This window comes from Oncorhynchus keta, chromosome 32, assembly GCF_023373465.1.
Source record: "Oncorhynchus keta strain PuntledgeMale-10-30-2019 chromosome 32, Oket_V2, whole genome shotgun sequence".
NCBI lineage: Eukaryota > Metazoa > Chordata > Actinopteri > Salmoniformes > Salmonidae > Oncorhynchus > Oncorhynchus keta.
The window spans coordinates 29,680,853-29,706,769 of NC_068452.1; the positions used below are offsets into that span (position 1 = coordinate 29,680,853).

The window sequence follows — 25,917 nt, forward strand, 5'->3', positions numbered from 1 at the left end:
GCATTGTATGCAGCCGGCAATACATTCCTATCCCTAGTGGACTTTTTTTGTACCTGAAACATTCTCCATTAAGGCTGCATAGGCTTCACCTTCCTCATTAGCTTTATTTAATAGAGAGAAGGCGGAAACAATTGGGAAAATATGTGTACTTTCCTTGTAAAAAAAATCATTTTCCACCGCCCTGCTAGAGTGACTAAATGTTCATCATAGATGTTGTGTATCGCGTTCAGCCAATCAGGTTGTAGCAGTCTGTTTTTTCACCGCGAACCTAATAGAGCCCCACAGTGGAGTTGTCATAATACAAATAGAACGTAGTGATCCAACAGGGAAATGGTTCCAATCATTTTTACACTATACGTTTTTTCCATAGGGGATTTTAGAAACAATTAAAATAAGGGCTGTGTTTCATGTAGGCTTACATTGACATGATGTTTTGATAACCATGTAAATCTCTCTCAGAGTTTTATCAAATATTTGCATCTATTTATTCTCATATAATCGAAAAAGCTAATTAGCTTCAAAGTAGACATCATGCAAGACTACAAATCTCTGCAAGCTCCTGACTGATCTTTTCGACTCATTCAGTCAAAATAACAAATATTTAGACTAATTGCGTTCATATGAGTAAGTAATGCCCAGAGCACGCAGGACCAGGACCAGCAAATGATGAACTAAAAACTCCAAAGAGTCATGATTCTTACAAGCCTCTCATTCACATCTCATAAAGCCAGTGGCGCAGTCTAAGGGCTGCATGTCAGTGCAAGAGGTGTCACTCCTACATGGTTCAAATCCTACTACATTCCCTGGTTCAAATCCAGGCTGTATCACATCTGGCTGTGATTGGGAGTCCCATAGGGTGGTGCACAATTGGCCCAGTGTCATCTGGGTTTGGCTGGGGTGGGCCATCATTCTAAATAATACTCTGTTCTTAACTGACTTGCCTGGTTAAATAAAATACAACAATAGAATAAGATGGACGGTGAAATGAAACGACTCAATATCGTGGTCTGCTGGCCTTTGGGCTACTTGACTCCCAGTGCAGGAATCTATATAACTAATTTATTAAAAACACTCCCGTTTCCAACTAAAAATACATAACATCACTAACTCAACTAATAACAGGCGGCAGGTCTGTCAAAAAAAACCAAAAAACTTTTGATTCGGTTTAGGATGATTTTTTGTTGTTGGTGTTGTTCATCTCTTGCACAGCCAGACAGACAGCCAGTCAGACAGACAGTCAGACAGCCAGACAGACAGTCAGACAGCCAGCCAGACAGACAGACAGACAGACAGACAGTCAGCCAGACAGACAGCCAGCCAGACAGCCAGACAGACAGTCAGACAGCCAGCCAGACAGACAGTCAGACAGCCAGACAGACAGCCAGTCAGACAGACAACAACCTAAAGAGGGGCTAGCCGCAAGCAATTTATTTCACTCAACGAGCATAACTATTTTGGGAGATTATATTTATACTGGATTTAATAAGGTCTAAAAATAACAAAGTGCATTTTAACATCAACGTCGCACGTTTTTGTATCTCTTCGTATGACTACCTAACAGTTAGCTTAGCTTGCTAGCAAGCTGCAAGTGTGGTAACGTTAGCTAGCGGTTTACACAGGTGCTAGCTAGCTAACCAGCTGCAAGAATGAATGTCGCAAAAAGTGGTTATCGGGTCTTCTCTGCCAATTCTACTGCAGCATGTACAGAACTAGCCAAGAAGATAACCGAGTATGTATATTTTATTGTGCTAGCCAAATGTATGTGTTATGATAGATAGATAGATAACCAGATAATGTTGCTAGCTAGCTCGCTAAAATGGGTATGCTGGTGTTTGCAGGTGCATGGCCACAGATTAAGTCATTTGAATTTAGCCAAGGGTCTTGCTGACTGTCGTTAATCTATTGGGTTTATGAGTTGGTCATTTGCTAGATTTTGACAATGACATTCAGAGGCTTAAGGGAACTGATTTAACGTGAGACAATGGTGGGTCTCTCGGCTGTGTGAAACTGGGAACTGTCTCTTATTAACGTTAGTGACATTGAAACAGGGAGCGAGTGCCTGTGATCTAGCTGAACTCTTCCCATGTCTAGATATGCAAGGTAGTGGGCCCACTGTCTCTGAATTACAATGTGACACATTACAACATGTTGCTTGTTTGCTTGGGTTTCAAATGATAGAGGTACAGCAGGCTTAGTCAGAGTGGGATCAGTTTCCACGCAGGGCCTCTGTGCTGTCTGAATAAGACACATCACAGTGTCATACCTCTTGTACTGATTTGTCTGGTGTGTTTTTTCAGAAGACTAGGAGTTGAATTGGGCAAGTCGGTGGTCTATCAAGAGTCTAATAGAGGTGAGTTGAAACTAATTATGTATATAACAGGGGAGGCTGCTGAGGGGAGGACAGCTCATAATAATTGGAATAATAACATGAGCCATCCTCCTCTCAGCAGCCTCCACTGGTATACACTGCATTCGGAAAGTATTCATACCCCTTCACTTTGTTACGTTACAGCCAATATTGTAAAATTGATTTTGTTTTTAAAACAAACTCATCAATCTTCACACAATATCCCATAATGACAAAGCAAAAACAGGTTTTTAGAAATGTTTGTAACTGTATTACAGTTTTGAAAATGAAATGACTTATTTACATAAGTATTCAGACCCTTTGCTATGAGACTCAAATGTTTCTAAAACTTGATGGGAGTCCACCTGTAGTAAATTCAGTTGATTAGACATGGAATGGCATACACCTGTCTATATAAGGTCCCACAGTTGACAGTGTATGTCAGAGCAAAAACCAAGCCATTAGGTCGAAGGAATTGTCGTATAGCTCCGAGACAGGATTGTGTCGAGGTACAGATCTGAGGAAGGGTACCAAAACATTTCTGCAGCATTGAAGGTCCCCAAGAACACAGTGGCCTCCATTATTCTTAAATGGAAGAAGTTTGGAACCACTAAGACTTTACATAGAGCTGGCCACCCAGCCAAACTGAGCAATCGGGTTGAAGGGCCTTGGTCAGGGAGGTGACCAAAAACCCGATGGTCACTCTGACAGAACACCAGAGTTCCTCTGTGGAGATGGGAGAACCTTTCAGAAGGACAACCATCTCTGCAGCACTCCACCAATCAGGCCTTTATGGTAGAGTGGCCAGATGGAAGCCACTCAGTAAAAGGCACATGACAGCCTGCTTGGAGTTTGCCGAAAGGCGCCTAAAGACTCTCAGACCATGAGAAACAAGATTCTCTGGTTTGATGAAACCAAGATTGAACTCTTTGGCCTGTATTCCAAGCGTCACGTCTGGAGGAAACCTGGAACCACAGGGGTGAAGGTTCACCTTCCAACAGAACAACGACCCCATAGCACAAAGCCAATACAACGCAGGAGGGGCTTCGGGACAAGTGTCCTTGAGTGGCCCAGCCAGAGCCTGGATTTGAACCTGATCAAACATCTCTGGAGAGACCTGAAAATAGCTGTGTAGCAACGTTCCCCATCCAACCTGACAGAGCTTGAGAGGACCTGCAGAGAAGAATGGGAGAAACTGCCCAAATACAGGTGTGCCATGCTTGTAGCGTTATACCCAAGAAGACTCAGGGCTGTAATTGCTGCCAAAGGTGCTTCAATAAATTACTCAGTAAAGGGTCTCAATACTTATGTAAATGTGATATTTCAGTTTTTTATTTGTAATAAATTTGCACAAATTTGTAAACTTTTAAAAACTTTGTCATTACGGGATATTGTGTGTAGATGGGGGGGGGGGAAATGTACAGAACCATCCATTTTATTTTTCGTTCTGTTGCACTGTTCCAACAGCAAAATTAATTTGTGAACCGTTTCTAACCCACAAAAACATTTTATATCATTCCTCTCTGTTCCTTTTTAAACCTCTGAAATTGAAAATGTTTTTTAAACATTTAGTTTGAAATTAAATCACCACCAATTAGTGCGGATAGCTATTTACATGGATTGGACAGTGTAGGGGGCATGGATTGGACAGTGTAGGGGGCATGGATTGGACAGTGTAGGGGGCATGGATTGGACAGTGTAGGGGGCATGGATTGGACAGGGGGCATGGATTGGACAGGGGGCATGGATTGGACAGGGGGCATGGATTGGACAGTGTAGGGGGCATGGATTGGACAGTGTAGGGGGCATGGATTGGACAGTGTAGGGGGCATGGATTGGACAGTGTAGGGGGCATGGATTGGACAGTGTAGGGGGCATGGATTGGACAGTGTAGGGTGCGAGATGGTACTGAAATTGAGAGCGAGAGAGGAAGGGATTTGCATAGGCACTTTGTTGCATTTTTTTGTGTGACTGGAAAAAAATGCCTGGAACATAAAGTTATGTTCCCATACTTTTAAAATAACTGTTCTGTTCCGGAACAGTATAGATCATGTTCGTTCCCGATTCTGTTCCTCAAAAAAAAAAATTGGTTCTGTTCCCTGAATCAGTTCCAACTCCTAGTTGAAACACAGTCACTCTGCCTACTCTGCTAATACAAAGGACAACTTATTTGTTTGGCCTGATACAAAACATTTTTCTCTTTTGGAAAACATGACGTGATACAGATGAGTATTTACAATGGCTTGATAATTATGCCTGAACTGAGTGTTATGCCCTAGTTGACATAAACAAGTCTAGGCACATTTGGGGAGCTGTGTAAAGTGTAAATTTAGCATTTTACCCACACTTGCTGTTGATTCAACTTTATGTGACCCTTGATAGAGACCAGAGTAGACGTGAAGGAATCTGTTCGCGGCCAAACTATCTTCATCATCCAGACCATACCCAGGTGAGTAGACTGAAATATATCATCTCCTCCACACTTCTGTTCTAGGACACACACACACCTATACTGTGTGTGTAATGTGGTGCAGCCTTTAGGACTATGCATATATTGTAGGAGGGGTATTCACACAGTCATATATCACGTGTTAGGTTGCATTACCCATATTCAAACCTGTTTGATTGACACACTATAAATCAGGCACAAGCTCATCTACCATAATATGAATAGCTACCAGTATTATTAATATCCATTCTCTTATCTGTCATCTGACTTGGCGTGCACAAGCTGTACTGAGCAAATGCTGTTGCCCTCTGCTGGAGAGTTGCTCAGCATGAGTTTGCACTGACCGCACCATAAATGTGACCGTTATTTGTTATTGACACTTTTCCCTTGTTTTAACCAGAGATGTCAACACGGCCATCATGGAGCTGCTGATCATGGCCTACGCCCTTAAGACCTCCTGTGCAAAGAACATAATTGGGGTCATTCCCTATTTCCCCTACAGCAAGCAGTGCAAGATGAGAAAAAGGGGTTCCATAGTGTGCAAGCTGCTGGCTTCCATGCTAGCCAAAGCAGGTAATTGCAGCCTGTTTGCAAGTGTTAACAGTTTACTGTTTACATTGCCCTTGACCATCTGTGTTAAAGGAAAATGTATACATTTTTCAACTTCATATTTGTAATCTTCAGCCCCACCCCAACATCAACATATGTGAAAATGGCACGTTTTTTTTTAGTGGAAAAAAATAGAGGAAGACAAGTGTTTCCAATGATGTCAGCGGTGTGCATCATGTGATTTTAACCAATAATGAGGAGGCATTGACTTCTAATTGTCTACTAAATTGGTTGATGATGTCATTGGAAGCACTTATCCACCTATATTTTTTACTACAAAACAGAAACGTGCCATTTTCACATGTGTTGATGTTGGGTTGTGCTGGAGAAGAATTTGAAGTGGAAAATGTGTTACATTTCCCTTTAAACTTCCCTCTGTGGCTGGTTTCTCATTCTGCACCCTCTCTTAAAAGCAGTCTGCTGTTTCTTCAGTCTATTTTCTCATCCTCTCTCTTTCTCCTTCCAGGTTTAACTCACATCATCACCATGGACTTACATCAGAAGGAGATTCAGGGCTTCTTCAGTTTTCCAGTGGACAACCTGCGTGCCTCCCCCTTCCTGCTTCAGTACATCCAGGAGGAGGTAACCATCTCACTGTAGCTCATGTGCCATGCCTGGTAGTAAAGTTGTAAGATAGTAAACTACACACAGCAGCCTATTCAATGTCAAATGTGGGCTCCTCTCACTTCCCTTCAGGTCCCAGATTACAGAAACGCCATTATTGTTGCAAAGTCACCGTCTGCTGCTAAGAGGTAACATATTATTTAGTTATGGAGGCCTGGAGTGTGATCATATAATGTAAAAGGGTGTCTGCATTTCTCCGGTGTTTTCTTGCTGTTGTCTTTCAGAGCTCAGTCCTATGCAGAGCGACTGCGTTTGGGCCTGGCAGTGATGCATGGCGAGGCTCAGTGTTCAGAGTCTGACATGGCGGATGGACGACACTCTCCCCCCTGTGTCCGTAACACCTCAGGACACCCTGGGCTGGAGTTGCCTTGTAAGACCTCTCTAGAAGCCCTATATAGCTTATAGATTTGTAACTAGCCAGGTGTAGTTGTAGTCAGTCTGCCATCAGATCAAATTGAAACTGTACTTTGTCTGTAGCTTCCCCAATTCTTTAGTGTTGGTCAGGCTGTGTCTGTAAGATATAGATGGATGCATAGATGCCTGTACTAGTCAATGGTTGCATCCAAAATATGTTAAGTGTAGTGTGAAATGTTCAAGTCTCTGAATTATTTGAATAATTATTTCAAACCCCCAAAATATCCATTGCACAATCCTCATCATATGGATTTAATGTCAGCACTAACTGCTTCATAAGTGATGATTCTGCTATAACCATTTTAACACCTGACATTATTTTTTAAGGATCTTGAATTGTGTAGCCTATTTACTGCATGTTCTAATTCCACACATACACTGCCTCTACTAATGTTGCGACCTTAGCCTCCCTAAAATGTAAAGGCATTCATACCAAATCGTTTTAGAATGGTTTGCATGTTTAAAAATGACATTTTGAATAAGAGAACATACATTTAGTTTTTCATTTTGAGTGAATGACAGTAACTTGATATTGGAGATGTCTCATTTTCTCAGTACATTTGCGGTAAGGCTGTTAAAACAGTCGGGTCTGACAACATGGTCAGACTTTCTGTCTGGGCTTTGTGTCATTGGCAAATGACTCCAGAGGATTTATTATGCCAACTGGCTGTGTCCCCCTTCAGCTTTAGTGTTTGTAATAATATTTGTATTATTTACTTAATTTATTATCCTTGACTTTAAAAATCCTCTTATTGTAAGCCTGGGTCAGTTGCAAACTGTCCTACACATTGAATAGTTTTGGATTCTTCACGGGTTAGCTTTAAAGATTTTGCTTCATGTAAGAGGATTTTCCCAGTCCTGGCTTCATGTCTTCGTAGTCTGTTATGTCCAGTCTCTGTAGATGTGTGTTAACGTGGTGTTTATTTGTTGATAATAGCTGGCAGCAAACAACAAGCTCCGTTCCCAGGCATAGAGCTCCCAAGTACGACCGTAAACTTAATTCCCTTTTGACCACCAAATGGATCCTCTCCAAATGGTTCCTAAATGCGTGCATGTAGTGATCAAGGGTTTTCGAATCATCTTGCCAACAAACAGTCTTAAGTGCAAGGTCCTCAGTTGTGATTGAGGAAAGCATAACAAAGACAATCAATGGACCAATTACAAATGATCTGGATCAGTTAGTTGATGTGGTCAAGCGCTACAGATCCATAGTGGGTGTACTGACGCCTATGTAGCCTCACTGCATACTGTAGATGAGATCCTCATCAGGAATGGATCAATGTCTTTCTTGAGAGTCAGAGGCAGAGACTTCAGACTGTTCTGCAAGATGGCCTGAAAGCCCTCCGTTAGTTGCTTTGTGAGACTCTCTTCAATCATCTGACAAATGGAACCATTTCTCCCAGATTCATGTTTTTATTTTCATCCGGACTCATCTTGCCAATCAACACATCATGCTTCCCTATTGAAGCCTCGCCCGAAGGAGTCTGATTAACACCTGACCTTCAGAAATGCATGTTTTGAATACTAATTAAGCATGCCTTTGATATGTGGGCCTCATACATCATGATAGGAAGAGGAAACAAGATAATCATTTTTTTCAGAATCTAAAGCAAAGATCCAGATTTTTGGGTGGGTGGCAACATGTTGTTCTTGTGTGTGCTGCTGAACACACAGTACAGTACACCACAGTAGGTCAGGTCAGGGTAATGTTGTATTCACCCTCTTCCCTGCTGCCCATACAAACCAGTGGGCTGCTGTGTCACACACCTTGGGCCTTTCCACATTTAAATAACTATAAATCCTAAATGTGGACCCTACATGTCGATAACAACACATCTACTGGTTTGGGTGTGAATATGAAACCTGCTTATAACCTCAGACATGACTATCACATATTAGTTGTATTATAGCATATGTATTCCTTAGCTCAGCAATGCTGGCTTCTAGCTTCATTGAGAGGATTGCTGAGATCTTCAGGCTTTTCAACTCTTGCCTCACATATATCCAAGACAAGTTTATCTGTAACATATGTGTAGGCCTAACTATCGTTTTTACTAGATCGTTTTGATTCATTTCTATATTCTACCTGAAATCATTCTAGGTAGTACCTCTTTAAGACTACAGAAGGTTTTAAGACCTAGTGGTGATGTTGATGCATTTTGAAAAGCTGAAATGTTCCAGTGCTTATTATTGCTTGTGTGTGGTCCCCTGTAAGGAAGGCATGTGTTCCAGGAAGGAATGTGTTCCTGGCATGAACCTGTGTTCCCTGCTCATCTCTAGCTTCCACTCCCACAATCAGCTTCCCCACTCTGGCTGGCTGATTGTCCATCCGCTGATTGTGTGCTTCCCCAATTGACTGACAACAGTGGTGTTCAATAAGACAAACCTGGAACATTAGTAAGCGTGTGATTACCTCATCAGTGCTTGTCTGCCTCTATCGTTTTTGATGGATTAACGACAAGATTAGGTTGTGCATATTGCTATATGCAAACTGTTGCCAAATGTCTGCACTGAGCTCTGAGCAGACAGTGTGTTGTGGAGGAAATGTAATATCAGCGTCTGATTGGGTATGCTGGGAAAAAAGCCTGTCATTTTGATTATCCTTGTGCTGGAATGAGTTTGGCATTCCATTTAAATCTATACGGGTATAATTGGGACAATTGACAAGATTTATCTAATTTCCCAATTACATCTAATTTTGAAGTGAGAATGTTAGTCAGTTACCCAGAAGGGGGGGAATTGCATGGAACATCAACTATTAATTGAAGAATACATCATACCAGTGATTTTACCCAATTTTACCCAATCTACGCTGAGATGTATCCTCACTAGTTTTACTATTTATGCCTATGGATACTGTATGTGATGACTAGCAGTGACCAGTTCATTCTTCCTTTTCAGTAATGATGGCCAAGGAGAAGCCCCCGATCACTGTTGTAGGAGATGTCGGTGGAAGAATCGCCATCATTGTTGTAAGAAATGTGCCCATTTGTTTGGGCCATTTGTGGTTTTGTCCTGGAAGGCCTGTGCTATAATGAGCCACTTGAAATGAATTTGCAACATTTTGCCACATTGTATTTAATAACAGAATATGACAGCCTTAGATTATGGATGAAGGAACTACAGGCGTACATCATTTCCAATCCCGTGGTTGCCGTTCTTTCCCAGGATGACATCATCGACGACGTGGAGGACTTTGTGGCGGCAGCTGAGATTCTGAAGGAGAGAGGAGCTTATAAGATCTACATCATGGCTACACATGGGCTGCTGTCTGCCGATGCCCCCCGTCTTATTGAGGAGTCCGCCATCGACGAGGTGAGATACAGATGTAGGATCTTCATTTCAGACAGTCTGCCACAGCAGGAAAATAATCCTGCAGCAACAGGAAATGTGAATTATTATGTGGATTGTAATTAATAGATGTTTTTGTAGGGGTTGATACATGTTTCATGAGGGAAAATCAAGTGGAAATGACAAACTTCAGAAACCTTTTTAAACTTCAAATACACTACAAGTTTTAGATGACCTGCATTACATTTCCTGCAACAGGGTGATCAAATTAAGATCCTACATCTGTAACAGCAGCCCTGTGTTCTGAATTTATCACTACATCTTGAATGGGGAAGTGCTCAGTTCCTCATCCTAAAAGCTTTTCAATCACTTTACAACAGAAAGGCAGTGCCAACACTTTCTATGTACCACCTGTGTGCAAGGTGTTGCAACTTGATTCGTAGGATGTTTCATCGCCTGTATAAAGGCTGTTATAAGATACGGTAGTCAGGCACAGTTCAGTCTGGGAATGAGACAAAATAGACCACGCCGACGAACGGTTGAAAGCAGCGGGTGGCCCAGCCGTCCTATCGCCAAGCGATTCTACATGTAATATCAACACTGTTCGTGGACACCCAGCAGGTGATCTACTGCACACGGCCAACCTTCATTATGGTATTTCCTCCTCTGTTCCCTATCTATCTGCCCCCCAGGTGGTGGTGACTAACACCGTCCCTCACGAGGTACAGAAGCTCCAGTGTCCCAAGATCAAGACAGTGGACGTCAGTATGATCCTGGCCGAGGCCATCCGACGCATCCACAATGGGGAGTCCATGGCCTACCTATTCCGCAACATCACGGTGGACGACTAGGCCAGAGACATAGGGTTGAGTCTGTGCTGGAGGTGAGATGTTCGGAGAAAGGCTGGTGGTATACATGCTATGGTCCCCTCCTCTCTCCACAGTGCTAGAAGTGCATACTGTCCCTGTTGTCTGCACCTTCACACACAGCCTTGTTCAGATGACTATCCCCTCTTACAAACCAATAAAATGTATTTTCATCAGCTTTTAGTGCCCAAAACATAACATGGAGTTGCTCAATAAAAGTGATAAAAGAAACAAAAAGTTAAGCAATACTAAAAGGTTGATTTAACGCGCGTATTTGTTGTCAGGCCTTACTATGCTATGGTCTGGCAAACCAGCAATGCATGAATTACTGTACCTCACCTCCATGGTAGTTTCATGTCTTTTTTTAATTCCTCCATGCTTCTAGATATGAAGGGATTTGTTATTTTGTTGGTTCACTGTTCATTGTTTTTCCCACCTGAGTAAAAGGTGTAGGGGGAGTGTTGCGATGAAAACTAGCTTTCCTTGTCTAGCCCAGGGGTGGGAAAAATATATATGTATTCTTTGGGGGGGGTGGGGCGGAAATTATTTTGGGTCAAAAAACTCCAGGCCACTCTTGAGCGTCCGAAGCTATATAGAAAGTATGTAGATATTATAATGGACCAATATTTTTTTCAAACAACTGCCCTTTTTCTGGCCCACAAATTGCTTTTGGAAAAAATCTGTGCCGCCTTCTGATAAATGTTGAAATCCCGATGTGGCCCTCGAGCCAAAATGATTACGCACCTCTGGTCTCGCCACTGTCAACATATCTAATGATGGCTTTTTCTTCATTTCTCCGTTATGAAGGAGGGTGACCGTATTTCACTCTGTTTAAGTATCTCCCCAATAACATCACTTACTGGTTGAATCATTTCCCCCCACACCCCTGACCCTCCAGGCCTACCGAGCACTGTGACTGCTTTGCATTTAGATGCAGGTGTGTTAATGCAAAACCTACTGAGAACAAAGCTAAAGGAACCCTAGTACAGCAGCTCCCAACCAGTTCTGTGTGACACCTAAGCCTTGTGAATTCAGGCTGACTCACCAAATACATCTAATAAGACCACATGTATTGTCTACCACCACACATTAGGCCACAGATTAGGACATTTTGACCCACCATGTTTGAATCTCAAACACTGTCCTAGTCATTGTTACTGTATTGGTCCAGTCAGTCAACTATTCTCTGTGTAACTAACAAATGTCATGATTGCCACAGATCGTTGGGCAAACTATAATATCAGCTGGATATCTGAATGGATATAACCTTTTATATTAAAGGGGGATATGACACCCTGACTCTGAAGTAGACTTTCCTATATAGTCTTGTTGCTTCTCATTGGCATTCAGAATGACTGACAATATATGCATTATGTGTCCATGCTGAGGTCATGGTTTTGAATATATAAATTGTAATCGTGACACTTTACCGTAGGATGTATGGAATTGTGGTGTCAACTTGCTGATCAGGAGGACTGAGATCTGTCATGATGCCATTTAGTGTCCCCTATGAAAAGATGTGGACTAATAGTCAAACTGATGTTCAAGGGAAGTCGTGTCTGAACCCTCTGTTGGAGCTTTAAGCTCAGGGAGATATGTTTCTGAGGCAAATGCATAATGTATGTGAAGAAAACCCGCTCTTAATGCTTGTGCCTATGTCTCTGGTACAGCAAAGTCTGCAAATGTAAATGTGTTGCATTCCGTTCGGCAGAACTTTCTCTTTACCATTCTTTGTTACTTTTGTTGTTGACATTCGTTCCTTTGTTATCCTGTAGGATGTGCTAATTGTAAACCGCTAACTATACCTGTGTGTGGTACAGACATGAGTAAAGGTCCTTGGAGAGAAATAGCTGTTGCTATGCCAACTCATATCCATGTCTTCCGATAGCACATTGATTTGTTACTCCACTCTCATTGTCTGATCTTGATGTAGCCTATTTCTGAGTTTATGATTTAATTGAATAATTGGTGTCTGCATCCAATTTTTTGTAAGTTAAAATAAACCTTTGGCTTCGTTTGTTTTTGCCAGACTTTTTATTGGTGAACAAAATTGTTAGGTGTTTAATAATGTAACCAGATACATTTTATTCTGGAGAATTCTAGTATCTCTAGTCTTAACAATCAATTTACTCTTCTGTTAAAATGAACCATTCACATTATTCAGGTCAACCTTCATCAGATCCCAGAACTATTGATTTGTAGTTACACAATTATTTGACCATCGTACAATCCCAATATTGTCAGTTGTTATACTTGATCAGGGGAAAATGCCATTGAGTTTTATCTACGCTTTGATCAGAGAACATTACTTCTGGTTTGTGTTGTTGTAGTATAGCTACTTAATGCAGTGAGTGGACCGTACAGTGAGACAACTTCTTCAGATGAAGTCAGGGACCCTTTACTTGTTCCAAACTTCTCAGGTTTCTACTCATCACTGAGGAGCTTTGACCAAGTCGAGGGGCAGAGACGGACTAGAAAACTCTTATCCCTTGCAGTGGAGGCATTGGTAAGGATGCACATGCTAAAATTCTTCACCACCACTCCTAAGAACTGTAAAAAGGTATGATAAAGACATTATAGACTAGTAACAGAATATCTTTCCACTAGAAGTGCTGACTTCTGATGTTGGCCTTATGGATCACAGAAAATAATTTGCATGCATAATATTTAGAAGCTGTAAGTTAGACCATCGCCTTTAACATAAATTGTACATTCTTCTTTAAGTTTTGAAAGATGGTAAACGGAAGCCCTTCCAACCCCGGAGAGAGTGGTACGCACCTGAGTGTGGGTCTCTGTCGGTGCGCGGTGGTGAGTGTGAACCAGCTGGTGCATTGATAGCTGTGTGTTTAAACAGGACTCAAAGAGGAACTAGAGTGTCACAGATCATAGGTCACTTCCTCGTCTGGGCAGAGGGAAACAATGCACCATGTCTCTGTGTGTGGCTGGAAAGGGGAAACATATTTCTGTGTGCATGTGTGTGCACAGTACTATATATTAGAATTATCACTAGAGCACAGTTGTTACAGTCTTAACTTTCATTAAGTACACTTATACTGGATTCTGATTGTTACTATGGAAACATTATCTGCAGGTAATTGTTGATATAGATCGCTACAGGAAGTCATGCTAAATCTGAAATGTCTATGCAACCATATTATATAACTGACATTATTTGTGGCAGTGTCAGGTTAACGATGCATTGATCAGGAAAGTAGATCCTTATGTGTGAATTTCACAATCTTTTCATATGGACCCTAGACATGATTCCCTGCAGAATGTTTTCTGTTACTAGCCATGTCAATGATCTAGGCATTGGAGGAACAAGTTGACATCTTGCTGAGCAGCACAAACAATGGTCTTTTGTCTGGCACAATGAGAGGTTCCCTAGTATTTTATTTCTGCTCTGGCCAGGTTTTGTATTTACTAACAGGTTTCCCCATAGATTTCAAGGTGCGTTGTGTGACAGACAAGCAATGTCAAAAACATATAGGCCTACCACTAGAGGGTAATGTGAGCTAACTTACTGTAACATTTTAACATTTTATTATTCTTATTTACAATGATGGCCTACCAAAAGGCCTCCTGCGGGGACAGGGGCTGGGATAGAAAATATAATATAGGACCAAACACACATCACGACAAGAGACATTACATAAAGAGAGTTGTAAGACAACATAGCATGGTAGCAACACAACATGACGACAACATCATGGTAGCAACACAACATGGCAACAGCACAAAACAAGGTACAAACATTATTGGACACAGAAAACAGCACAAGGAGCAAGAAGGTAGAGACAACAATACATCACGCAAAGCAGCCACAACTGTCAGTAAGAGTGTCCATGATTGAGTCTTTGAATGAAGAGATGGAGATAAAACTGTCCAGTTTGAGTGATTTTTGCAGCTCGTTCCAGTCACTAGCTGCAGCGAACTGAAAAGAGGAGCGACCCAGGGATGTGTGTGCTTTGGGAACCTTTAACAGAATGTGACTGGCAGAACTGGTGTTGTATGTGGAGGATGAGGGCTGCAGTAGATATTTCAGATAGGGGGGAGTGAGGCCAAACAGAGTTTTATAAATAAGCATCAACCAATGGGTATTGTGACTGGTATACAGAGATAACCAGTTTACAGAGGAGTATAGAGTGTGGTGATGTGTCCTATAAGGAGCATTGGTGGCAAATCTCATAGCCGAATGGTAAAGAACATCTAGCCACTCGATATCACCCTTACCTGCCGATCTACAAATTGCGTCTCCGTAATCTAGCATGGGTAGGATGGTGAAGATGCTTGAAGAGGTAGGATACTTGTTGATGATTTTTGAGAAAGTGGATTTGTGATATTGGTATGATGTTTTGGGATGATTCTACACCCCTGGTACTGAAGCTGATTTTGTCAGCATAACCACATTTGTGTCTTGTTGATTGTATGCTTGTTTGTGTTCTTTTTATTTATTCCAGAGCTTGGCCAGGTCTCTGCTGCAATCATACTAGAAATGGACAGATTATTGGGGGTATTGCTTTGTTCTAAATATCATCTCTGGCTAGTCTGTTATACAGTCTCTGGCTTGTTGAGTTTTGACTTGGGTAAAGAGATTTTATGTTTGCATGATAAATAAGTCCTTGTCACACCTCATACCAGATGTGTTATTACTTGGCCATTAGTTTATTGCACTTTAGTTTCCAATAAGCACCTGCCAAAATGAGTCCACTGAAAATGACCATGACTAATACTTTGATATATAATAATATTTTATTTATCATGAATAGACAATATATATATACAACAAGTAATAAAGCCATAACGTATTTGTTATACTGTTTTGGTGACTAAACATGATTTAATCATCAACATGTACTTCAAATTTCCATAGAAAAACAATACACTCTATATAATTTATATTTGAACACATTTTGTACGTTGTTTAATAAATAATGATATCTGCAAAATAACTCCTAAGTGCATATGAATATTGCCAAACAACAAATTGGTATTATAGAATGAGGAACGCAACCAGAATTGATTCAGAACATACTATTCTTTGTTGCCATGACAAGCAAAATAAAGATTTATCGCAAAGAAAATTCACTTGATGAATAAAAAAGCTCTCATGACACATTGTCCAAATTCAGCCTTTTCCCAATTAGCTACAACTGTCTATCGTCACAGTTATTGCAAGTGAACACCGTCGACACTTACAAAAGGCAAACACAACAGTAACATAGTAGGACATAGATTGAAAACTTGACAAAGTAAGCTCATTGCCACTTTTGCACTGTCACAGTATATCTTTAACAATGACACCACCACATTCAGGACATTCAGTCTTCTTGCACTTCTTTCATTTAGTTTCAGCTTTATCAATGTCCCACACCTGTGTGACGTCATTAGTTCCGCTTCCCCTTTAACAGTCAGTGTTCCTTTCCTCTACTTCAGTGGAAATGCTTGTGGTGGAGATGGTTAGATGAGGAGGCTTCAGACTCCAACTCAGCAGCACGGTCTATAGCAGCAGCAGTAGTAGCACATTCAACACCACTGTGTTTGTCTGTAACACTGACCCAGTTTCGGGACCCCATCCTCAGCCTCTCTGTCCCCTGTCTGTCTTTGTCTGTCTGTCAGACCCCTCCAGCCCCTCTGCCTTAGGAAATGAGACAGCTGTTGGTCTTGTTCATGGGGGGCCGTTTGTTGCCGTCTTTGGGGAAGGTCTCCCTGCGTCGTCTCAGTGCGGGGCTCAGCCGGCTGGGCAGGTTGGCTTGTTGCAGCAGCTCTCTGAACACCTCCAGTACGTTGTTGTTCTCCTTGGCAGACGTCTCCAAGAAGCTGTTGTTCCAGTCCAGCTCCACAGTGGACAGCACGTCTTCGCTGGACACCGTCCGCTCGCCATGCCGGTCCGTCTTGTTGCCGACCACCACGATGGGTGTGAACTTGTCTTCTTTGACCGCCAGGATCTCGTCTCGCAGGCTCTTGACAGCCTCCAGGGAGTCCGGGTCATTGATGGCGTACACAAGGGCAAACGCGTCGCTGTTCTGAATGCAGAGCTTCCTCATGGCTGGGAAGGAGTAGCTGCCGCTGGTGTCCATGATGTGGATGGTGACCTTGGCCCCTCCGATATCAAACTCCTTGCTGTGCAGTTCCTCCACGGTGCGCCGGTGCTTGGGTTCGAATGTGTCCTGGAGGAAGCGGCTGATCAGGGCCGTCTTTCCCACGCCAGCCGCCCCCAGGAACACCAGACGCACCTCAGTCTTCTCCTTCACTTCTAGAGACATGATGACTTCCTCTGACACACTTCCTCTAACACTGGCTCTCTCTCTTCCAATTCTGCTATTTTTACAAAATAACTCTCCTTGAACCTTTAGAGATGATGGAGAAGTTGGACTCTGCTGCAGAAGCTGCTGGAGTTAGTCAGTGAACAGGGAGGTTGTAGTAGTAAATCACTGAGAGTAGCTGGCAGTTGCATCTATGTATGTCTGGTTGCCTGTGCACGCTATTTATGGTCTTTTTCAATCAGAGATTCCATGCCCCCTCCTGCTCTCATCCAATCAGGAGAGTGGAGTGTCTCTTTGAGTGAATTCAAAGCAGCCAATCAGAAAGACTCATGCAAATGACACAGAATCCGATTGCGAAGGAGGGAGGTGATGGATAGAAGTGAGCCCAAACCAGCGGGTGTATGTAGGATGCATTGTTTGCAGTGAGATGATTTTTGTATCCCCACGATTGTATACTTTCATAAGACCTTTTGCACACAAAAAAGCAATAGTCTGCTCTGTGTATGGGATTGTTAAATCAGCCTGTGTTTGTGTACTATAGAATGTATGTTGACTGTTATTTTATGCAATATGTATGTACAGATGTATTATCTTAATTTGACCTGTTTCTCACAGTAGGAAAATGAATCCTGCAGCAACAGGAAATGTGAATGATTATAATTAATGGACATTTTTGTAGGTTTTTTTGTTAGGGCAAATCAAGTTTGAAATTGTTAAGTGGAAATTACAAACTTTTGTAAGCCTTTTTAAACCTCAAACAGTACAGGTTTGCATTCCACATTCTCTGCAACAAGAGATCAAATTAAGATAACACACGTTGCATGTTAATTTCTTATATGACATCATCGGTATGCCATGCTAATCATAAAGGACCAGCAATTAACCACTCATCTTTTACAACACTTGGGACCTTGAGTGAGCATGGCAGAATGAATTTATGAAAAGCTCACTTGCTTTTATGCCTACAAAAGGTGTTGACAAGGGCGCTTGCATGTTTGATGCATTGTGTGATACATTGCAATATCTTTGTGAGTATGGCTTCTGCCTTAGTACATACTGTGCTTTGAGCTATTGATAGACACACATATGTACTCTTTAGTACAGTATCTACATCTATGGATACAGCTACTTCTTTACCACAGCCAGGTTATCAAGTGGTTATCAGGCCTCTGTGTCCTTCTGCTTTCTATTCCTCAGCTCAGTGTGAGAGAGAGCCTTCTGGAGCTCCGTTTTTTAAATAAAGCAGCTGTCACGATGTGCGCAACTGGTTGAAGGTAAGTCAGGTGCAGGAGAGCAGAGATGGGTGATAACAGGCGCACTTTATTCATGCCCAAGGAAAACAGCGATAATGCCCACGGTACAATAAACAAAACACACGCGTCAAACACATACCCGGCGCAAACCAGGCTGATGCGAACCACACGTAACAAACAAAATATTCCACACACAGACATGGGGGGAATAGAGGGTAATATACATTTAGTCAGATGAGGGAATGTGAACCAGGTGTGCGGAAAACCAAGACAAAACAAATAGAAAATGAAAAGTGGAGCGGCGATGGCTAGAAGACCGGTGACGTCGAACGCCGCCCGAACAAGGAGAGGGACAGCAGCTCTACTCATTCTCTAGCTTTTCCTGTAAACCTCTCCAGCAGTCTGTGTGGTCAGTCGAGCTCAGCCCTCCACCTCCCACAGGATCCCGATTAGTTATTTGATGCTCATCATTCTGTGATCTGCCGGACCCAAACGGTCAGCACGTTTCGAAAGGTTGTGGACCCAAATGAAACACACCACTCAAGGAAATGCCGGTACTGAGTCACTGTCTCAGAGAAAATGGCATATTATAACAGCGCTGTAAAAGGGATTCTGTCCTGGAAACGTCTGTGTAATCACTATTACTGTTTATAAGAACTTGTTGAAGGATCCAGACTTTGACTTAGTCAAATCCCAATGCATTTTTATGCAATTTGTCTTGCATGTTATTTATCTCTATGTCTCTGTCATCCTGCTGTGTCCCAGTTAAGCCACACTGTTGAGTCACAGTGGGAGTTCCCCTTACATTGAGAGGGTATTGCATCACTCAGTGGGATTGCTCATCATAGGGGGCATTCCATGGATTGGCCTGGACCTGGGAGTCCCACTATGTTTTCTCTCAAATCACCCTCATGGCCACTTAGGCTCTCGTTAAGCCACAGACACTGAGTGAGAATATGCATGGAATGACAATGAGTGTGTTGTGCAGAGAGGGCTTTATTTTCCCATTGCCCTCCCTCCTTCACCAGCTGGCTTTGTAGTCTCTTTCCTCTCCACTAAAGTTCTCTTCTGGAGGACTTCTGTCTTCAAAGCTCAGCTAAGGAGTCTGTCTGTGTGTCTTCATGGGTGGACCCTCCTGCTATATTACATGTAATGGAGCACTAGTCACTTCAATAATGTTTACATATTTTGCATTACTCATCTCATTACTCATGTACATACATTATTCTATCCTATTCTACTGTATCTTAGTCTATGCTGCTCTGACATCGCCTGTCAAAATATTTTTATATTCCTGATTCCATTCCTTTACTTTAGATTTGTGTGCATTGTTGTGAAATTGTTAGATTACTGCACTGTCGGCGATAGAGAAACAAGCATTTCCCTACACCTGCAATAACATCTTCTAAACACGTGCATGCGACATAACGTTTGATTTGAATTGCACTCAGCTGTCATACTCAATTATTCACTTGAAAGAGCCTCATTAAAGTTGTATTTATTTATTTTAAACATTGCAATCATTGCTTTTGGTTTGGCATACATTTTAAAGTGGAAAATCTGTTACCGTGGAAATGCCCATGTACTTTAGCTGGCTTCACTCACTCACTCACTCACTCACTCACTCACTCACTCACTCACTCACTGTGCTGTGATTATCACATGTTGCCATTGATACAACAGCTACAATTATTTAATGAGCAGGGATTTGTGCCTTATTAAAGGCATCCTTATTCACAGCATTGATTACTGATGTGCTGTTCTGAATTATTGTAATTTTCAGAAGCATTGTGATATGAGGGGGTTATAGAGTGATTGCCATCTCATTTGAGTACTATTGTGCTAAATGGGATTGAGACTGTCTCCAGTAGTCTTATCACAGTTTCATGACTAGGGTAGAGTTTAACTCTCAGGCTACTTACTAGGTGAAAACCTTCCCTGTTTGAAGATCTTATGAAGAAGTTGAGGAACTGGTAGCTAGACAAAACATCCAGGCTGCTTCCCAAGGCAGATGTGATGCCTATTACTAATGGTGAGTGGAGTTGGGTAGAAAGTGTATGCCTTTAGCTTAATCTAGGAGCCTTGTTGTCTCAAGTCATCATCTCTGTCATCCAAAGGCATGTTTTATATATTTTCTGGTGCAGAGTTGTCACATACAGGAAGTTGTCAAATAAAATAAGTCCTCCCAGGGCTCCAGACATTCAACCTGAAGTTCAAATCTAGTTGAATTAATCTCCTGTTTAGTTGAATGTTCTACATTGCCTTGCTTAGTCTGGCCTCATTTCTATTACTTTTTGATCCTTTCAAAAGTCCTGTCCTTTCCAGACCGAAACTTGTGTTTACTGATGGCTCGGTGTCCCTCAGCAATTCAGCTCCCTCTCAACTCTGTCAGTTATTAAAGAGTCCAGAAAGTATTATTAGAGTCCTGTCACTGTATGTGTTTACTTAGAATTTCCCCCTAAATTCCCCTGTATGTCTAACACTACTAGGAGAACGACAGCGAAAGAGAATATATAGTCCCCCGGCGGCTGTGATACTGAGCTGGTGTGTTGCTCTCACAGCCACAGAGGTGTAAGTGATGATGCATGGGTGTGAATGGGTGATGTTAGGAACAGCCTGTTCTAAGAACACACTGTTGAAGGGGGATGGGCTCTCAAAGCATTCAGCAAGCAATCTTTTTTTTTTTTTGTTATTTTATTTGTGTTTTTTTATTTAACTAGGCAAGTCAGTTAAGAACTAGTTCTTATTTACAATGATGGCCTAGGAACAGTGGGTTAACTGCCTTGTTCAGGGGCAGAATGACAGATTTTTACCTTGTCCGCTCTAGCAACCTTTTGTTTACTGGCCCAACGCTCTAACCACTAGGCTACCTGCGTGTGTGTGTGTGTGTGTGTCAGGGAAATGGAATGAATGTGGTAGGCTAGAGGATCAGTTGCAAGCAGCTGTTGCTTTGCTGAAGAGGGAATGCAACAGTGCAAATTATTTGAATTAGGTTGTTTCTTATGTTAGGTAGGCTATACCTGATCAAGTAAACCAAAATACCAAATATACACAGGTGGCGAAGTAATGTTTAGCTGGTAGGATTATAGGCCTTTTTTATAGGATGTCATTTTGAGTGCTAACAGGATGTATGTATGTTGATGTGAATACACCACATCAGTCGCACGCTCTGTCGGCTCTTATTGTTCCATTGTGTTTGGGAACTTGATCCTCTGTCACTTGTGTTGGAAGAGGTGACCAGGCTTTAAATTAGGGATGGGGAAAAATCTATACAGTAGAGTATCGCAATCTTAATTTTGCCAATTTAATATCAATCTTGTGACTTCAAGTATCAATTGGTAAAAAATAATCAGCTCTATCTGCGCCCAAACTCTGGTATTTCTCATCCTATAGCTTGTTCTCCATCTTCTTTTTAAATGGTGTGCCAACATCTTTTGAGCACTTCTAAGGCTCTCTCTTGTTCCTCTGCAGCAGACATACACTAAACTGTGCATTCAGAAAGTATTCACACCTTCACTTTTTCCACATTTTGTTACGTTACAGCATTATTCTAAAATGGATTCAATAGGTTTTTCCCCTCATCAATCTACACACAATACGCCATAATGACAAAGTAAAAACACGTTTTTATAAATTGTTGCAAATGTATTAAGAATTAAAAACGTATATTACATAAGTATTTACAAAGTACTTTGTTAAAGAACCTTTGGCAGCGATTACAGCCTCATGTCTTCTTGGTTATGACGCTACAAATTTGGCACATCTGTATTTGGGGAGTTTCTCCCGTTCTTCTTTGCAGATCCTCTCAAGCTCTGTCAGGTTGGATGGGGAGTGTCACTGCACAGCTATTTTAAAGTCTCTCCAGAGATGTTCGATTAGGTTCAAGTTCGGGCTCTGGCTGGGCCACTCAAAGACATTCAGATCCTTGTCATGAAGCTACTCCTGCATTGTCTTGGCTGTGTGCTTAGGGTTGTTGTCTTGTTGGAAGGTGAAACTTCGCCCCAGTCTGAGGTCCTGAGTGCTCTGGAGAAGGTTTTCATCAAGGATCTCTCTGTACTTTGCTCCATTCATCTTTCCCTCGATCCTGACTAGTCTCCCAGTCACTGCCGTTGAAAAACATCCCCACAGCATGATGCTGCCACCACCATGCTTCACTGTAGGCATGGTGCCAGGTTTTCTCCAGAAGTGATGAGTTCAATCTTGGTTTCATCAGACTAGAGAATCTTGTTTCTCATGGTCTGAGAGTCTTTAGGTGCCTTCTGGCAAACTCCAAGCGGGCTGTCATGTGCTTTTTACTGAGGAGTGACTTCTGTCTGGCCATTCTACCCAAATTAAATCAAATTTTATTAGTCACAAGTCAGTTAAGAACAAATTCTTATTTTCAATGACTGCCTAGGAACCGTGGGTTAACTGCCTTATTCAGGGGCAGAACGACAGATGTTTACCTTATCAGCTCAGGTATTCGATCTTGCAACCTTTCGGTTACTAGTCCAACACTAACCACTAGGCTATCTGCTGCCCCAAATGCTTACAGTGAAATGCTTACTAACCAACAATGCAGTTTAAAAAATATGAATAAGAAATAAAAGGAACAAGTAATTAAAAGGCAGCAGTAAAACAACAATAGCGAGACTATATACAGGTGGTAACGGTACAGAGTCAATGTGCGGGGGCACCAGTTAGTTGAGGTAATATGTACATGTAGGTAGAGTTATTAAAGTGACTATGCATAGATAATAACAAAGAGTAGCAGCGGTGTAAAAGAGGGGGTGGGCAATGCAATAGTCTGGGTAGCCGTTTGATTAGATGTTCAGGAGTCTATGACTTGGGCCTTACTCTGACGGAGCCTGGTATAGAGGTCCTGGTCCTGCATGGCAGGAAGCTTAGCCCCAGTGATGTGCTGGGCCGTACGCACTACCCTCTGTAGTGCCTTGCGGTCGGAGGCCGAGCAGTTGCCATACCAAGCAGTGATGCAACCAGTCAGGATGCTCTCGATGGTGCAGCTGTAAAACCTTTAGAGGATCTGAGGACCTATGCCAAATCTTTTCAGTCTCCTGAGGGGGAAAAGGATTTGTTGTGCCCTCTTCACGCCTGTCTTAGTGTGCTTGGACCATGTTAGTTTGTTGGTGATGTGGACACCAAGGAACTTGAAGCTCTCAACCTGCTCCACTGCAGCCCCGTCGATGAGAATGGGGGCGTGCTCGGTCCTCCTTTTCCTGTAGTCCACAATCATCTCCTTTGATCTTGATCACATTGAGGGAGAGGTTGTTGTCCTTTCACCATATGGCCAGGTCTCTGACCTCCTCCCTATAGGCTGTCTTGTTGTTGTCGGTGATCAGGCCTACCACTGTTGTATCAACAGCAAACATAATGATGGTGTTGGAGTCGTGCCTGGCCCTGCAGTCATGAGTGAACAGGGAAGTCCAGGATCCGTCAGGAAGTCCAGGATCCAGTTGCAGAGGGAGATGTTTAGTTCCAGGGTCCTTAGCTTAGTGATGAGCTTTGAGTGCATTATGGTGTTGAACGCTGAGCTGTAATCAATGAATAGCATTCTCATATAGTTGTTCCTTTTGTCCAGTTGGGAAAGGGCAGTGTGGAGTGCAATAAAGATTGCATCATATGTGGATCTTTTGGGGCGGTATGCAAATTGGAGTCGGGTCTAGGGTTTCTGGGATAATGGTGTTGATGTGAGCCATGACCAGCCTTTCAAAGCACTTCATGGCTACAGATGTGTCTGCAATTGGTCAGTAATCATTTAAGCAGGTTCATTTAGTGTTTTTGTGCACAGGGACTATGGTGGTCTACTTGTAACATGTTGGTATTAGAGACTCGGACAGGGAGAGGTTGAAAATGTAAGTGAAGACACTTGCCAGTTGGTCTGTGCATGCTCACTGTACACATCCTTGTTTTCTGTCTGGCCATGTGGCCTTGTAAATGTTGACCTGTTTAAAGGTCTTACCCACATCGGCTGCGGAGAGCGTGATCGCAGTTGTCCGGAGCAGCTGGTGCTCTCATGCATATTTCAGCATTATTTGCCTCGAAGCGTGCATAGAAGTAGTTTAGCTCGTCTGGGATGCTCGTGTTACTGGGCAGCTCTCGGCTGTGCTTCCCTTTGTAGTCTGTAATGGTTTGCAAGCCCTGCCGGAGCCGGTGTAGTACGATTCGATCTTAGTCCTCTATTGGCGCTTCGTCTGTTTGATGGTTCGTCGGAGGGCATAGCGGGATTTCTTATAAGCTTCCGGGTTAGAGTCCCACTCCTTGAAAGCGGCAGCTCTAGCCTTTAGCTCAATGCGGATGTTACCTGTAATCCATGGCTTCTGGTTGGGGTATGTACGTACAGTCACTGTGGGGATGACGTCATCAATGCACTTATTGATGAAGCCAGTGACTGATGTGGCGTACTTCTCAATGCCATCGGAAGAATCCTGGAGCATATTCCAGTCTGTGCAAGCAAAACATTCCTGTAGCTTAGCATATGCTTCATCTGACCACTTTTTATATTAACCCAGTCACTGGTGCTTCCTGCTTTCATTTGTTTTGTAAGCAGGAATCAGGAGGATAGAGTTAAGTTCAGATTTGCCAAATGGAGGGCGAGGGAGAGCTTTGTATGCATCTCTGTGTGTGTAGGTGGTCTAGAGTTTTTTTTTCTATCTGGTTGCACATTTAACATGCTGATAGAAATTTGGTTAAACAGATTTAAGTTTCCCTGCATTGAAGTCACTGGACACTAGGAGCGCCACCTCTGGATGAGCGTTTTCCGGGTTAGCTTCTGGCGGAATACAGCTCATTGAGTGCGGTCTTAGTGCCAGCATCGGTCTGTGGTGGTATGTAGACAGCTACAAAAAATACAGATGAAAACTCTCTCGGGAGATAGTGTGGTTTGCGCCTTATTATGAGATACTCTACCTCAGGCAATCAAAACCTAGAGACTTCCTTAGATATTCAATGCAGGTTGCTACTCAGACACCTCCACCTCACCTTTCCAGGGGGAACACTCAGAAAAGAGTGGAATGAGGGATATCGTTTTAGAGACAAACTAACAATGTTTCTCAGCTTTTTAGTGTTTTTTTGGAATAGATTATTTTTAAAAATTGGGACGATCACGTACATATGTAGGAACTTAACGTGGTGCATCAGGAAATTCAAATGAGCCCTGTGAGTGCCTGAAAAAGAGCAGTTCTCTTGCTATCCAAATAATTTTCTCTCTCGCTCAAATGCTAGGCCTAGGTCCTATTACCGCAACATTGAAGTGTACAAACATGAAATGCAGCCATACACAACAACTGTTGTTTTATAATAATTTTAAACATTTTGATTTGCCGTGGTAATCAATTAAATACGTTTAAATAGCATTTACAAAATACTTGTCAAATAGATAGATAAATCACCCATAGTCTGTTCAAAAAGGACTCAGTTCAGATTACAATACCAACCAGAGGGCAAACATATCTTAAGAATTTGGTTGCAAGCAGGACTAAGGGTAACACTGACATCATCTTTTAATGAGCGGTAATGAGGTGACCAATAATGGTATTGATGGTATGAAACATCAGCTGATGATAATTTAGTACCATCGATGATTGCAATAGGCCCCTTGTTATTTGATTATATGCCAACAGGCTACATACATATCTGATAATGTAGTCTATTTTCTACCTTGAGTCTGTGATAATTAATCTACATAGAGTATATTGAACATTTTGCCATAAGAACAGCCTTAATTCAGCAGGGCATGGACTACAAGGTGTTGAAAGTGTTCCACAGGGATGCTGACCCATGTTGACTCCAATGCTTCCCA

The 25,917-nt window shown here is 42.2% G+C and overlaps 2 protein-coding genes and 1 long non-coding RNA gene across 4 annotated transcripts; 1 reads left to right on the forward strand and 2 right to left on the reverse strand.

The window, feature by feature from the left end:
* The first annotated feature begins 1,232 nt into the window (after positions 1–1,232).
* LOC118365585 (phosphoribosyl pyrophosphate synthase-associated protein 1) lies at positions 1,233–12,617 on the forward strand. Of its 2 annotated transcripts, XM_035747919.2 has the most exons (11): positions 1,233–1,729; positions 2,298–2,350; positions 4,730–4,796; positions 5,197–5,369; positions 5,872–5,987; positions 6,102–6,157; positions 6,254–6,399; positions 7,381–7,425; positions 9,345–9,415; positions 9,612–9,758; positions 10,427–12,617. In XM_035747919.2, the coding sequence occupies exons 1-11, from the start codon at positions 1,647–1,649 to the stop codon at positions 10,583–10,585; spliced, it is 1,116 nt and encodes a 371-aa protein (XP_035603812.1). In that variant the 5' UTR covers positions 1,233–1,646; the 3' UTR covers positions 10,586–12,617. The 2 variants fall into 2 exon arrangements, with proteins under 2 accessions (XP_035603812.1, XP_035603815.1); XM_035747922.2 differs by lacking the exon at positions 7,381–7,425.
* On the reverse strand, positions 9,493–13,709 carry LOC118365587 (uncharacterized). The gene is made up of 2 exons (XR_004821787.2): positions 13,379–13,709; positions 9,493–9,816 (listed from the first exon to the last, which is right to left on the reverse strand). It is a non-coding gene; the product is annotated as an uncharacterized LOC118365587 (long non-coding RNA).
* A 999-nt stretch (positions 13,710–14,708) lies between these two features.
* On the reverse strand, positions 14,709–17,047 carry LOC118365586 (ras-related protein Rap-2a-like). The gene has a single exon (XM_035747923.2). The coding sequence runs from the start codon at positions 16,864–16,866 to the stop codon at positions 16,240–16,242; it is 627 nt and encodes a 208-aa protein (XP_035603816.2). The 5' UTR covers positions 16,867–17,047; the 3' UTR covers positions 14,709–16,239.
* Between the last annotated feature and the right edge of the window lie 8,870 nt (positions 17,048–25,917).